Source organism: Phocoena sinus, chromosome 2 (genome assembly GCF_008692025.1).
Source record: "Phocoena sinus isolate mPhoSin1 chromosome 2, mPhoSin1.pri, whole genome shotgun sequence".
NCBI lineage: Eukaryota > Metazoa > Chordata > Mammalia > Artiodactyla > Phocoenidae > Phocoena > Phocoena sinus.
This window is the reverse complement of record NC_045764.1, coordinates 72351365-72367416: the sequence shown is the minus strand read 5'-3', so window position 1 is coordinate 72367416 and position 16052 is coordinate 72351365. Positions and strand designations below refer to the sequence as shown.

The window sequence follows — 16052 nt, the reverse complement described above, 5'->3', positions numbered from 1 at the left end:
CAAACCCACACTGGTGCCTGCTCCCGGGGGGACTCTTCTCTGTAGCTTAGCTCCACTCCGGAAGACCCCAGCCCAATAGCCAGAGGCAGGTGTAGTTCCCTCTCCTCTTGCTGCCAACCTGCCTAGGTTCACACCCAGCAGCCCCATCCCGTGCTCCAGGCTCTCTGTCCTTCCTGAGGCCTCCTGGCGCAGATCTGGGGCCATCTGGGGAGGTGGGCTTTCAGGACTCTGTTGACAGTGTTCTGCTGGGTCTCCCGTCCCCCAGCCCCATCGCCTGATGCCAAGGGTGGAACCTACACTGCCATCCTCCTCTTACTTCCTACTCCTGCTTCGCAGCCCCCCTCGATTATTTGTATGTTTCCCAAAGGCTGACAGAAGTATTAGAAGAGCCAAGTATGGGATTCAGCTGCCCCTCCCTTGAGAAAGGGCTGTGTAGCCAGCCTGCTTTCATGAAACAAAGTCTTGCCCAAATATCGTTGGCAGCCTCTTAAGAACGGGCCCAGATCCCTGCCCCCATCCCCCCTGTGGACTCCTTGTCCTTACCTACCTGCCTTCCCTAAACTCACTTTACTTAATGCCCAACACAGACTCACATCAGAATGCCTGCCCCCGTAGGAGTCTTAAAACGACAAAAGTTTGACTCCAGAGGCCACTTACTAAGAGGTCCCATATCTAATACCTCTGAGAAATCGAGTGGTCCATTGGCAAGCATGCAGGGTGGGTAGAGCTCTGGGGTGCCCGACTACACCTGTATCAGTGTTAACACATGGTAGGGGCCCGGGCCTGAGCTACTGCATGGCTCCCTAGAGAAAGAAAGCCCAGCCTGCAGTAAAGAATAATGGAGTGAATTGCAGGGACCCTGGGAAAACAAGGTAACTACATCCGTGAAGTTCGGCAAGCTGTTTATGGAGGGCGAACCCTGTTCATGACATGTCGAAACGAACCAGGCTGTCAAGGCAGAAGGTTGGAGCTGGTCTTCCCTTCTCCTTGCGGTGATGGACATTGTCCCCAAGTTACTCAGTGCTGTTTCTCCTGGGGGTCAGGTCTAAGCATGTCTTCACCAAGACTCCCAGCAGCACTACAGAAATGAAAACCCAGAACAAAATCACTTTCTAACGTATGTCATAACAATGCATGTAAATGGAAGTACCATATGTATGTACTGGCATACATATATATCCGGCATGGGATGACTTCAGTTTCTAACAGTGCCTGCATTTTGAGATTTTATTGAGGATTGGGTATTTAGGCTGCAGCATGAATAATTCTATTTGCCATGAGTCTGTCAAGTCATTACCAGGAAAGAAAAATTATCAGAGACTCGCATACGATTCTGTGGATTTCTTTACACAGGCCCATCTTTTTTTTTTTTTTAAACAGACTCCCTCTTTTAGTAAGATCATCTGGACTCATAATTCGTTTGGTTAACATGTAATTTTGAATGTCAGAAACAAGCATAAGGGACCTTCTGTTACAGTAAGGGAAAGTTTGGTTGGACAAAAGGAAGAAGTGTTTGGCTTTCCCAGAGGATTGAAAACTAAAAGAGACTGTGATTGTGGGGGAGGTTTGGATCTCTGTCTCCAGAAATCTTTAAAGGTGGGATTTACATGCCTCTTCCTTGGTTAGTTTCACCGCTGGCCTGCCTGCCTTACTGAGGGAAGACCTAGTGATTTGTGGAGCCCTTTCCACATCTGAGTTCTTATGAGCTACCCCACCCCCTGGGTGAAACAAGCAATTTTCTAATTGCCACCCAGACCACTGAAGCAACGTACAAAAGAAAGCCAAAGCAGCCAGGAAAGAAAATGCATTGCCGAAAGCACAATAGCAAGTTACTCTAGGTACTGGCCCTGCCCTTGTAGCAGCTGTGTTTCCGTTAAGGTTTCCCCTTTTCATGGTTACATCTTGAGATGTGTTTTACATTCCAGACACACAAGCAGTGTGACCTGGAGTGAAAAGGAGCAGAAAGAATATAAAATTACCAGTGGCTTGCAAAGGAAAATTCTTTGTGTGCGTTTGCCAGACAGATATTTGGGGGGAAACTGAGAAGGTTAGGAGATCCCTGAAGCAATGTAGTTTTTTTATTCCAAGGCTGTGGAATTGTTTGTATACCCAAGAGGGCCCTACATCACAGCATGTGAAAATATTTATATCCAGGGCAAGTAAAAAGCCTCCCCCTTCACTGCGGTCCTGCAGTCTGCTGTGCCAAGTCAGCATTTTGGTCTTCTCCAGGATGTGACAATGACAGGAAAAGTCCTAGCTCTGCCCTCTGCACATCGAGCTGGAGCTTTATCTGCTCGTTTTTCCATGGAAAATTCAAACTTTTGCTAACGTCCCTGTGATAACTTCTTTCCCCAGAAAAGTTAAAACCCTCCAACGGCTTTGCAATTTATGACAAGTTTCCTCTTTAAAAAAAAAAAAAAAAGACCAAAAAATGTAGATACCGTGAGCCACAGGCTTCTAAATGTAAATGCCGGAGAAAAGGTTTAGTGACGATGGTGCCGTCTCTGAGGACACGTTGCCATAACCACTTATAATACTGCGTATTAAAAGCTGGCAGGAACATTTGTTAGGAGCCTGCGGTGAGAAGCACAGGCCTCTCCCCGCAGATGAGATGGCTGTCTGCTCTAGACTTTTATCTAAAACTTTCCACTCCAAGGCACACTTTCTGTAGGTGGGAGAGTGATGTCCTGCTTCTGCTCTACACACTGGTTTTTCCTGCCATATTTTCTAAGGAGAAACTGTGGTTTGTCAGATAACATCCATTCTTGCCTTTCCAACTTCCACAAGCTCTCCCAGGCAAATTATACTTGACCTGGTTTCAGATGTAATTGATCTTAAAGCCTGAGAATAATCTGAACGTTTTGTTTAGTTTTAGGCAGTTTTAGGCAGTACAGATGATGGATCAGTGTTTCTTAGACCCCCTCCAATTGAAATGAGAGCCAGAACTTCATGAAGGCCAGGCTTCTAATTTCCCTCAAGGCACAAAACCAGGAGACAATCTTCTCCATTTTACTTTTATTTGGGCAGGAAGGGGGAATTGAGGGTTTTTCTTGAGGTTCAAGTATTGCTTTACTCAAGTTGCCAATTTCAAACTCCAAGTTTTATGTCTTGGAGCGACATTCCTTTATAATAAATACTGGTGGGAAGTTGGATCATTCGGGGGTGGGGGGTTGGGGGTTGGGGGCTGGTCATGTTTGCTGAGAAGTTTAGTGTTGCTTTGAGAAGCTTAGCATTTTTAAAGCCCTTATCTGAAACAGCCTTAAAAATGCATTCCCTTCTAGGATGTTCCTCCAGCAGTACAAAATGTTCTATGAAATTGCAGTAACGTAGAGTGTGTTGATTCTAGGGTACTTCACTTAAGTGCCCTAGCTAACCCGTGTGCCGGTGGAGAAGGGTAGGAATACACGAGCTGTTCATCCAGTCGATACGGGGCGCAGATACTATGCTGGGCGCTGGCCCATATGCCCCGCAACTGCAAGTGTGTGAGGTGAGAGTCATTCATCCTTCCCCGTTTCACAGATAAGCAAACCAAGGAGACTCAGGGAGCTCTGTGAAATCGCCCAGGACCACACAGCTACAACAGTTAGTGTTGAAGCCCCCTTTTAAATAACTTTTGGGAATAAGTGAACGTTTCAAGTAAGTCAATAAAAAGGTAACAGGTCGATACGTAGAAAAGTCAGGATTCAAACCCAGGTTTGTTGGGCATCACAATCCTTGCTCTTTGCCCTGCACCAAGATGCTGCTTTTCACAATAGTGAGCATTCATGTGTCACTTTGTACTTGCTGAGACTCTGCACGTGTACCTTCCATTTGGTCGTCCACAGCCCTGGGAAGTGGGCAGGGCAGGTTTCTGTGTCGCAGGTGAGGAAACCAAGTCCCCATGAGGCTAGTGTGCTCACCCCAGAGTCTGGTGGCCAGGAGAGGGCAGAGCTAGAAGCAAGGCCTGTGGTCCTTTCTGCTGCCCAGGTGGGTGATGGGTTGAGAGCAGGGGTGGGGCTGGCATCCTGCGATCCCTTCCTGTTACATTCAGCCCTCTGAGCCTGTGAAAATAAGCGAGTGAAGCTGATTTCAAAACTAGTCCTTCATAATACGGTATCTCTCCTGCATGCGTCCGTATGGGATCATGCAACCAACATCTGCCAGAGGTTTGTTGTAGCCAAGCCTCAGGGGGTTCTCCCGGCATGTGCAAGGTAACTGTGTGACCTGGCACAGACTGAGACTCCAGGACCAAGCCCTGGGTTGACTGAGAACTCCAAAGCTTTTGCAACTGTTGCATTTGTTTGTTTTCATCCCTTTGCTTTCTGGTGCTGGTCTCCCTCGGGCTTCCTAACTGGAATTTCATCCCTGATGACCACCGTGCCAGCTCCACGGTTGCATTTACAGGATCCCTTGCTACATGCATGATGTCATCTCCAAGAAGGAGGCTGAGCGTCAGGAGGCTGGGCTGTGTTTTTTATAGCGGAGCCTTTTGAGGGGCTGAGGGAGCATGAGAGGGCAGTGGGGTTGTCTTCCCACTGTTTATCACATCTGTCCATAGGTTTCAGGTTTGCGACAGCTCAGGAGCGGGTGCCTTCTCCCTCCCACCACCGGGGCGATTGGGGAGTGATTTAGGTGGCCTGTGGTTGTCCTAGTGCCCTGTTCTGCAAAGAGAAAGCTCAGGCTCGGCTCTGTGCAGGGGGCAGGAGGGGTGCAGGGAGAATACTCTTCCAGAACCTGGCACAGGTCCGTTCTTTTCTGGCACAGTGGTTTCATACCCCCGGCCCAGCGAGGTGCTCTGGAAGTTCTGCGTCTGTTCGACTCAAGTTTCCCTTTTCAAACATAATGTAGTTATTTATATAAAAACTGTTAGGAAAAGCAGCATGGGCTCTTGAACGTATTCTAGGCCAAAATGGTAACCCACTGGGGGCCACCCGTACCTTACCCTGGGCCGGTGGGTGGTTCTGTGCAGGCCTCAGGCTGGTGGAGCATCTGCCTTGCCTCCTGTGGTCGAGGAACTGTGAGAACGCTCTTCCCTTTTGCTTTATACGAGGAACGGGATTCTCCACCCTGTGCAGCCAAGGCAAAATGCAGAAATGAGCTGGTGGCCGAGGCTGTAACTGGCCTTCATAACCCTGTCTTTGGATCACCGAGCCTCATTGTTGACTTTTTGGGTCAAGGATATAAATTTTAACTCATAAAGGAAGAGTATAGTAATAACAAATTACTTCCATTTTATATGTTGAGGTTCCATGAGCGATTTTATTGGGGGGTGGGAAAGGGTTCTGTTGCTAAGTGGAAAAAAATCAAATCAGAAAAACACTGATCTGATTGGGATTGACATATATACACTGGTATGTATAAAATAGATAACTAATAAGAACCTGCTGTATAAAAAACTAAAATAAAATTCAAAAAAAAAACACTGATCTAATGGATAGAGCACCATGCTTGGGATGAAAGATTTGAATTCTCCTCTGGCTTTGCCAGGGACTGGCTGTGTGATCTTGGGCTAATCACATCACTTCTCTGGGCCTCAGTCTCTTCATCTGTAAAATGGGGAGGCTGAACTCATAAGGTCTCTTTTATTTGAAAGTATGTGAATGTTTCTTCCTCCATTTCCCCCTTCCTTGACTTCCCCGTTGGCATCTTATCCTTTAGAGACCTGCCTGTGCTCATCCTTGACAGCAGAGCTCTTGCCTTTGTATTAGCTCTGACCCTTGAGTACTTAGGCTTACACTGTATGGGTCTGAAAAGCCTTGAGAGCCTGGTTGAGTTTAAAACTTCACTGGGGCATCCCACTGCTTCAGCTTCACCTTGTGTTTAAACCAGTAAACATGCCCAGCAAAGAGATATACTTAAATGGCCTTGCCACTGCGTGGGCTGAATTCAAGCCTCTCTAGTTCTCAGTGGCGGTCTTGATGCTGCGCTAGTCCAGATCTGTTTTCAGCGCTGTCGGGTTGCATGATCCTGGCATGATGCCCATGTCGTACTCCATGTGGAGATGGTCTGCAAGAAGCCCTGCCTGATTGCGAAGCTTTTGTAGTACCTGCTCATGTACGAATAGAAGACACCCCAAAGAGCAGAAGCTCAGCTTTCTGGGTCAGGAGAACGTTTTACCAAATGGACTTAAACATCCTTCGGGCCTTAAAGGGTTAAGGGTATAACCTTTTTCCCTGAAAGCAGTGTGTGTTTCAATAATAGAGTGAGCATTTGCAGCCCTCTCACACCTGGAATCGCCTTCCCTTAAACTCTGACTCTTGGGATGAGGTTGGAAGATAGCATCCAGGTGGCCCAAATTCCCAGGTGTGTGAATTCCCAGGTTTTATTCACAAAACCTGGGCTCTTTTAGTAACTCTTCTTGAGAGACGCTGGAAGGATCAGCACACAGCTTCTAGCTACTGTGGATTCTTGAAAATAACGCTTAGCTTAGAGGTGTTTTGTTCCGTGTTTAGTTGCTTACCTGGGCTGTATTGATCAGACCAAAATGAAAACTGATGTGAAACAAAGCCAGAAGAATGCAAGCTTTGGGCGGTGGAGGTGGAATTGACTACACCACAGAGATACCTGGCACCTTATCCATAGTGGAACTTATTTGGCTTCTTTTAGGCAAAGTACCTTTTATAATCACACAACCCAGGGGTCATTAAAAGAATGCATGCCTGCTAAGCCGGCAGCTCTAAACATGTAACTTTTTAAGGAAACCTCAACCTGGCTTGCTAGAAAGGGAACCTGGGCCCAGCATGGTTACTCTCACTCTATGGTACAGCTGAGGAAGGGGGCGTTCTGGTTGGTAAACCTGGCAATTTTGCAAGAATCTGAACACTTTAAAATATGCTTTATACTAAAGCTACATATTCTGAACTTCTAATTACCCCCTAGGGCTTTTGTGAGAAGTCAATGAAATTAAATGCATTACCTGCCTCGAAGAGGCCCTGACACACGGTAGGGGCGCAATGGTTGAATGAATAATGAAACACTGGTCGAATGAATAATCCCGCAGAGTTCATCTAATTAACATTCTTACCTAGTGGCTCAGGATACAGGTAGAGAAATGCTCCAGAAAAGGTAACAAATATTATTAAGCTTGCTTACTGGGGGCTGCGGGTATTTTACAGTCTCTAAAACAGGAAGCAAATTCAACCAAATTCCATAGTTCACCAAACACAGACTCCTAATAGCAGTGGAATTTTCCCAGCCAGGCTCCCCTAGGATGTAAGAGAAATTTTCCACGTAGGGAAGACCTCGATGGCAGGGCCATCATGCTTCCCCCTCCCCACCCCGGGCCTGCCTCCACAGATCGGCTTCCAGATTCGCACTCGGGTGCAGGACCTGGGCCACGGCTGCATCTTCCTGGTGCAGAAGGCGGGGGCCCTCCAGGTGTGCCCCACGGACAGCTACACCAAAAGGGAGCTGATCGAGTGTGCCCGCGCGGTCACAGAGAAGGTAAGGAGCAGCCCTCAGGGCAGGCGGGACCCGCCGAGACCAGGGACAGACCAGGAAACTAAGCCAAAAACCAGCCAGCTGGGTCAGATCTGATCGTCTTCCCTCCCACCCAGGGTCTCCCCAGGGCCGGGGCACATCAGGCAGCTGGGGGTGATCTGTGGTCCTGAGAAACTGAGAACGTGAGAGGGACAGTCCCACAGAGGTCAGGGCCCTGGCGGTCAACTTGGAAGGCTCTCCTGTGGACAGACTGGCCAGGTGGTGTCCCAAGTCACAGCCAGTGCCAGGAGCCACTCCCTGCAACCCCTTTGCACACTTTTGCCGCCAGGCTCCCTTCTCAGAGAGGCTCCCAGGTGCTGGGGGTGAGTAAGAAGGACCCACAGCTCCTCTTTATTTCCAGATGAGACAGTGCAGTGAGGAGGGTTAGCACCCTCGAAGTCACATGGCACCGTGGTGGGAGAGCAGGAACTGGCAGGAAGTTTTCTAACTCTGTCGGCATTTGTCTGTAGAGAGAATCACATAGCGTGGTGCATCGGACTCTAGGGTCTCAGCTAAGCTACTTCACCCTGCCAAGCCTCAGCTTCCCCATCAGTAAAGGGAGGATGAAGAAATAGAATACCTGGCCTATGGGGTGTGTGGATTACATGCAGCTATACGGGTCAAAGAGCCTGGCACAGTGCCAGGTGCACTGTTCAACGTTTAGTAAATTCTAGGCGCTGTTCCCTGTCTCTGTCCTCCAACACTCCCTTCTCCCTGGAAGTTTTCCATGGTTCACATCGCCCCGTTCTGAACATCCCTTCGTTCCCAGTAGTTTCTTGACTCTCCCGCAGTTTGCTGATGGTTTTGCTTGACTTATTTCTCAGAGTCATTTTTCAGGGCAGCTGCCGTGCAGGCCGTTTGAGGTGCCGGTGGCAGCATCCGTGCTTTGCTGGTGTTTCCCTCTCCTTCACTTGGGTCGCAGGACAGCTCTGCACCATTGAGAAGCTTGGCAGCAGGACTTGAGGGGTGGGAGGGGGACCGTCCCCTGGAAACTGCCTGGACAGAGGTTGCTCTGTACGAGGCCCCTCGCCACAGCCGGACATCAGTCTTACGCAGCCCACAGGACTGTCCAGGCCTCCCCAGGATGAGGAAATAAATCTCTCAGCTCGAGGAAGGCCCTCTCCCTCCTTTGAAAGCCCTTCCTTGTTGTTGAAGTTACTCGTGCCAAGTTCCCCCGTAGGAAACCTTGGAACAGGAACACGAGGGAGGAAAGGAGGGGGTCCAAGCTGCGTGGTGCTAGTGAGCGTGGCCAAGCAGCCTGGTCTTCCTGAGCTGGCCTCCGTCTTACTGCCTCTCCAGCAGAGGATCCCTGACCCAGGACACCAGGAAGAGGGGTCAGAGGCAGGGGATCGGCTTGGGCAGAGCACCTAGCCTTTTGGGCAGTTTCCTGCTACATCCCTCTGCCCTGCTCATCTCCTGCCCTCCCATCTCCGCCTGCCGTCTTTCTTACCTGTCTAGGTGTGTCTGTGTGATTGTCTCCAGCCAGGAGGGCAGACCCAAAAGGGCAAGAGAGGGGGTGGGTGAGAGGAAGGAAGGAGGGGGCTTGTGTGGCAGGAACGCGGGGGGAGGCCTGGGAGATGGGATCCAGTTGTGAAGGGAGCTCAGCTCCTCTCCACAGCAGGGGGACAGCTGTCCCCACGGGTGTGGTGGGTCCAGCTTGCCTTGTAGGAAGGTGTCTTTAGGGACATGAGGGTGCACTTGGAGGGGTGACAGGTGCCAGCAGAGGGTTTCTGGCATGGAAGGCACTGGAGTGAACGCCTTAGCCAACCTGCTGGTGGCAGGTGATGGTGCAAGGGAGTGGTAGGTGGAGAGTTTACACGAGGGGGTCCTCTCTGGGGTCCACTATGAAGAACTCCTAGACAAGAGGCAGCCGAGGGAAGGAGTGACAAGTGTTAGCAGAGGGCTGTTCCACAGAAAACCTGATCAGGGAGGACAGAAACAGCCACACCTTTTACGGAAGCCCAACCCTTATCCCTCTCTGTGATTTCAGAAACATCAAGTAGAGTAGCATGTACCCTCTAGTAAACCCTTATTACCTGCCTAGTCATTTACATGTATTTTTCCACCACTTACTCCTCCCATCAACCGTGACCGGCAAGAAGTAATAGCCCCCTTTTCCAGATGAGGAAACGGACTCGGAGAGGTGAAACAGCCTGCCCAAGTCATGTAGCCGGCAAATGGCAGTGCTCTGATTCAGGCAGGCTGTTGACTCCAAACTGTGCTGCTAACCCCTGAGCCGCCTTGACTCCCGGAGAGAAAATTCACTGTTCTGTTTTGTTGTGCCTTTTTTTTTTCCAGTGTCATTGAAGTGTAATTCACATGTAGCACTGTTTAGGTTGCACAGCGTCATGCTTTCTCACGTATGTCATGAAATGATTGCAATAAGTTTAGTTCACATCCCTCATCTCATATCAATACAAAAAGTATACATGTCTATATATTTTTTCATTGTGATAAGAACTCTTAGGATTTTCACAGCTTTCATGAGGATCACAAAGCAGTGTTAACTATAGTGATCATGTGGTGCGTTGCATCCCTAGGACTTCCTTAAAACTGGAAGTTCGTGCCTTTTGACCACCTTCCTTCAATCTCACCACCACCCCACCCTACCCCACCCCCCTGCCATAACCACAAATCTGACCTCTTTTTCTATGAGTTTGATTGTTTTTTTGTTTTCTTTTCACTTTTATTCAATTTATTTAGACTAAAACGAAAACAGTTCACCCATTTCTCCTACCCCTCATCCCCCACCTCTGGCAAGCACCAGTCTGTTCTATCTATGAGCTTGGTGTTTGTTTTTGTTTTAAGATTCCACATAAGAGAGAGGCCATGCAGTATTTGTCTTTCTCTGACTTATTTCAGTTAGCATAATGCCTTTGATGTCCGTTCATGTTGTGGAAAATGGCAAGATTTCGTTCTTATTTATGGCTGAATAATATTCCATTGTGTATATGTACCAAATTTTCTTTATCCATTCATCCATCGATGGACACTTGGGTTTTCTCCTTGTCTTGGCTATTGTAAATAGTGCTACAGTGAACATGGGGGCACATATATCTTTTTGAGTTAGTGTTTTCATTTTCTTTGAATCAATACCCAAAAGTAAAGTTGTGGGATCACGTGATAGTTCTATGTTTAATGTTTTGAGGAACCTCCATACTGTTTTTCATATAGGGCTGCACCAATTTTTATTCCCACCAAAGGTGTGTAAGGGTTCACTTTCCTCTACATCTTTGCCAACACTTGTTACTTCATCTTGATAATTAACATTCTGACAGATGTAAGGTGATATCTCATTGTGGTTTTGATTTGCATTTCCCTGACAACTATGTGGAGCATATTTGCATGTGCCTGTTGGCCGTCTGTGTATCTTTTTTGGAAAAATATCCATTGAGATATTCTTCCCATTTTTAAAATCAGATTTTTTTTTTCTTTTTGCTATTGAGTTGTATGAGTTCTTATATGTTTACCAGATATATGATTTGCACATATCAATATTTTCTCCCATTCAGTAGATTGCCTTTTCATTTTGTTGGTGGTTTCCTTTCCTGTGCAGAAACTTTTTAGTTTGATATAGTCCCACTTGTTTATTTTTGCTTTTGTTTCTTGTGCTTTTGGTGTCAGATTCATTGCAAAGACCCAAGACCTATGTCAAAGAAGTGACCAGCTATATTTTCTTCTAGGGGTTTCAGGTCTTACATTCAGGTCTTATATTTCATCCATTTTGAGTTAATTTTTGTGTATAGTGTACAATAATGGTCCAGTTTGATTCTTTTGCATGTGGCTGTCCAGTTTTCTCAACACCATTTATTGAACAGACTGTTCTTTCCCCATTGTATATTCTTGGCTCCTTTGTCATAAATTAATTGATCAGATATGAATGGGTTTATTTCTGGACTGTCTATTCCACTGATCTACGTGTCTTTTTTAATGCCATTACCGTACTGTTTTAATTACCATTGCTTTGTGATATAGTTTGAAATCAGAAAGCATTATGCCTCCAGTTTTGTTCTTCTTTCTCAAAATTGCTTTGGCATCTTTTATGGTTCCATACAAATTTTAGGATTGTTTGTTCATTTTCTGTGAAAAATGCCATGTTACTTTTTTTTTTTTTTTTTTTTGGCTGCATTGGGTCTTCATTGCTGCACACAGGCTTTCTTTAGTTGCAGTGGGCAGGGGCTACTCTTTGTTGCGGTGTGCAGGCTTCTCGTTGTGGTGGCTTCCCTTGTGGAGCACGGGCTCTAGACGTGCGGGCTTCAGTAGTCATGGCACGTGGACTCAGTAGTTGTGGCTCGTGGGCTCTAGAGCGCAGGCTCAATAGTTGTGACATACAGTCTTAGTTGCTCCATGGCATGTGGGATCTTCCCAGACCAGGGCTTGAACCCATGTCCCCTGCATTGGCAGGCAGATTCTTAACCACTGCGCCACCAGGGAAGCCCCCATTTTAATTTTGATCAGAATTGCATTGAATTGCATACTGGTTTTGGTAGTGTTTTATACTACCAAACTACTATTTTAACAATATTCTTCTAATCCATGAGCACAGAATATCTTTTCATTTATTTGTGCCTTCTTCAGTTTCTTTCTTTGATGTCTTGTAGTTTTCAATATACAGGTCTTTCACCTCCTTGGTTAAATTTATTCCTAAGTATTCTGTTCTTTTTGATGCGATTGTAAATGAGATTGTTTTCTTAATTTCTCTTTCTGTTGTTTGTTGTTAGTGTATAGACACACAATAGATTTTTGTTTATTGATTTTGTATCCTGCAAGTTTGCTGAATTCATTTATTCTAAATTGTTTTTGTTTTTTTTATATAGAGTCATCAGGGTTTTCTACATATAATATCATGTCATCTGCAGGTTGTGACAGGTTTACTTCTTTCCAGTTTGGATGACTTTTATTTCTTGTCTAAAACTTTTAGCTTTTCACCTTTGAATATGATGTTAGCTATTGGCTTGTTGTATGTGGACTTTATTATACTGAGGTGTGTTCTCTCTATACCCACTCGGTTGAGAGTTTTTATCATAAACAGCTGTTGAATTTTGTCAAGTGCTTTTTCTGCATTTATTAAGATGACTGTATGATTTTTACCCTTCATTTTGTAAATGTGGTGTATCACATTGACTGATATGTGGATGTTGAACCATCCTTGCATCCCTGGAATAAGTCCCACTTGATCATGGTGTGTGATATTTCTACTGTATTGTTGAGTTCGGTTTGCTGATATTTTGTTGAGGATTTTTGCATCTGTGTTCATCAGGGATATTGTCCTGTAATTTTATTTTCTTGTTGTATCCTTGCCTGGTTTTGGTATCCGAGTAATTTGGGCCTCATAAAATGAGTTTGGAAGAGTTTCCTCCTCTTCTATTTTTTGAGCATTCTTTGCAGTGTTGCCTTTTTTTTGTAGTCTGAAAACCTATGGGTTATATTTTCTCCATCTTCCACACCCCCTGACATTTCCTCTCTGCCTATAGGTGTCCTTGGTGCTATCAGCTCTCCAAGCTGGGAACAAGGGGACCCAGGCATGTATCACAGCTGCCACTGCTGTGTCTGGGATCATCGCCGACCTGGACACCACCATCATGTTTGCGACTGCAGGGACCCTGAACGCAGAGAACAACGAGACCTTTGCAGACCACAGGTATGGGAGTGAAGGCTGTCCTGTGGGCTCCTGGATGGGGAGAGGTTCATTATGGCCTGATGGACTTTGGAGATGCTGCCCAAGAGCCAGAAATGTGGTTATCCATTTTGATTTCAACAGGATGCTCAAGTGGGGGAAGTGACCCACGTAATCAAAATCAGTGCCTTTTCTCAACTGCAGACAGAGTGTGTTCCAGCTTTGCCTCTCACAGTCTAAATCCAGTCTGCTCCAGCAGGGGATAGGTTTTTGATCTTTTTGCTTCCTAAGCTAAAAAGCTGTGCCCCTGATTTTTTCACCATCCCTAGTTGGACTGGTAGTGGCCCAGGCAGGCATGTAGCTCTTACCTAAGTGAACAGTGAAGCTCCGAGCCGGCTGTCTCTCCCGGGCTCTTTAGACTCTTGAGACTCTGCTTCAGAGGCTGGTACCAGGGTCTCCGTTTGCTGCTGGAGACCCCACATATCCTCGCCACATGTCCAGCACCTTTCTTCCTCTCTCTTCAGCCCCAGGACTGGGCAGGGGAGGAGAGTCCCAGTGCCCTGTCACCCCTTCCAGAACCCAGCCCCTTGGGCTGTGATGTCCAGGGCAAGGTCCCCTGACCCATGTGTCCTCACAGGTCTCTGTAACTATGAAGTATTTTCAGGGATAGTGGGAACCACAGGGAAGAAGCTACAGGGCAGGGGGAGGGGGCCCAACTGATGAGCCTGAATCTTTAATTGAAGCTTTACCGTTAATCGACTCTGTGAATTCTGGGCTGACTTTCCTCTCCTCTCTCCTAATTCTCTTACATGGAAGATGAGAGCCTCCTATTAAGGGAGGAGAAACGCATCACCTCTCTTCTTCAACGCCCTTTAACAAAAGCCCCTAGAGGAGTTTCTTTTCCTCCTAACTACCAGTGACCAAGCTCTGCCCTTTGTCTCTCCTCCTCCCCACGCTCTCCCGCCTTTCTCAGGGAGAATATTCTGAAGACCGCCAAGGCCTTGGTGGAAGACACGAAATTGCTGGTTTCGGGGGCTGCATCCACTCCAGACAAGCTGGCCCAGGCAGCCCAGTCCTCGGCAGCCACCATCACCCAGCTCGCCGAGGTGGTCAAGCTGGGGGCCGCCAGCCTGGGCTCTGACGACCCCGAGACCCAGGTAGGTACGGGCGGGCCTCGTGGTCCCACAGACACTGTGCGCCAGGCCTCAGAAGAAAGCAAAGGCAAAATAGGAACTTTGGGTGTGGACAACATGTGCCTGGGTGCGTCTGTGGTTTGGGGACTGGTAGGAAGCAGTTATCTAGGCAGGATAGTGGCATGGACTGTGGTGTGGCCGTGGCTATGGAGGTAAGCCAGAAGATTTGAGAGGAGTCTGTAAAGAAGACTCAGCCGGGTTTGGTAAACGATTGGACGCAATGAGCGTTTGGAGATGAGGGAGAGGGGGGAGGCCGGGAGGACTGCGCGTTTCAGGCTAGATCAGTGAATGGATGGTGGCTTCATGTACCCAGCTGGGGCTCCCTGGAGGGAGGGCTGCCCCAGGCTGAGATGCAGGTGAGTTCGGTTTGCAGCGTGTTGCATTGGAAGTTCCAGAGAGACAGGTAGAACAAGTGTGTAGGCTTGAGCCTGCTCAGTTTGGGGGATGTGGATGTAGGGGTTATTGGCCGATAGACAGTGACTGCATCCACTTTCTGTGGAAGGAAGAGGAGAAGGGATCAAGACAGAGCTGAGGAATCCACTCTTTAGGACCATCTTCAGGAGAAAGAGATACCTAAGGAGACTGAGAAGCCGCAGCCGCTGGTAGGAGGAAAGCCAGGGGCCTGATGTGAAGAGGAAGGAGTGCTGCAACCCACCAGAGATGCAGCCAAGGCAGCAAGAAAGACAAAGGTCTGAGAGCCAAGCCCAGGGCCTTGGAAGGCAGTGGCCACCCAGCCAGGGCTGTGAGTGAGCAGTGGCCAGATGCGGGTGAAGGAAGGAAGCCAGGGTGTATAGACGCCCACTTGAAAAGTTTGGCTCTGAAGGGGAGGACAGAGAGAGGAGCTGAGGGCCAGGGAAGGACTCCACGCTCTGTGACTCTCTGCTTTGGATTTAGTCACTTCGCTGCTACCTGGGCTGGGGAACCAAGGACCAGGACCTACCTGGTCCTTGGTTCCCCAGCCTAGACCATCAGCTCCTCAAGGACAGGAATCATGGTTTATTGATCTTTGAAACCTACACACCAAGCACTGCTCTCACACATCGTAGATACCCAACAGAGCAGTTCAGCTCTTGCTGAACTAACAGCCAACCGTGGCCGTCATTGATGGATTCTCCCCACTCCCGAGTGCAAAACTTAAAAATCCCTCTGCTATTTCAACCGCAGTGTGGTAAACACTTCAGTTTTCACTGCTTAAACCATACTCAGTAAACGAGCCTATTCGGCCCATTTGGACAACACTGGAGAGAGAACCTCCTACCATCCAGCGCCAGGGTTGACGACAGCTACTTTCCGGTGAGCACAGGGCCACCAGCTTTGCTCCCACACGGCTGTGACCCTTCCCTTCCTGATGTCCTCCGCTGGAGTGGAGCTCCGTAAAGGAAACATCCCGTCTGTTGGCTTTTTACTCCTTCTGCTGGCTTTCTCTTTGATAACATCAGAGCTCAGATTGGCTGCCTCCGGAATGCGAAACACTCACAGAAGTCTGCCTGGGTATTGTTCTTACCCCCACAGAGGAAGGAAAAGCTAGAAAACGCCTCAGTGGGGATGGAACCCACACTTTCCCCTAGTCCGGCTCAACTTGGAATGAATCAGCTGGGAGGATTTAAATCTTTGGATACAGAGAAACGTATCGAATTGCTTAGAGGTTCGAACTCCCAAATGGTCCAGATGTCCTAGGGCCCAACTTCTTTTGAGACCGCCCGTGGGACATGTCCCCTCAGAAAAGTGTGCCCACTCGCTGGTCGCTGTGCAGTGACCCAGGATGGGACAGTGTACGCCAGGTG

The 16052-nt window shown here is 47.9% G+C and overlaps 1 protein-coding gene across 3 annotated transcripts in view; it reads left to right on the top strand.

Moving 5' to 3' along the window:
• Positions 1 to 16052, top strand: part of TLN2 (talin 2) — a 440641-nt gene that overhangs the window by 380400 nt on the left and 44189 nt on the right. For 2 of the 3 annotated variants that reach the window (XM_032622981.1, XM_032622982.1), the window contains 3 exons: positions 7276 to 7422; positions 12933 to 13099; positions 14049 to 14232. In XM_032622981.1, the coding sequence (XP_032478872.1) occupies positions 7276 to 7422; positions 12933 to 13099; positions 14049 to 14232 (498 nt within the window). The remainder of the gene's footprint in view (positions 1 to 7275; positions 7423 to 12932; positions 13100 to 14048; positions 14233 to 16052) is intronic. The other variant, XM_032622983.1, reaches the window with a different exon arrangement.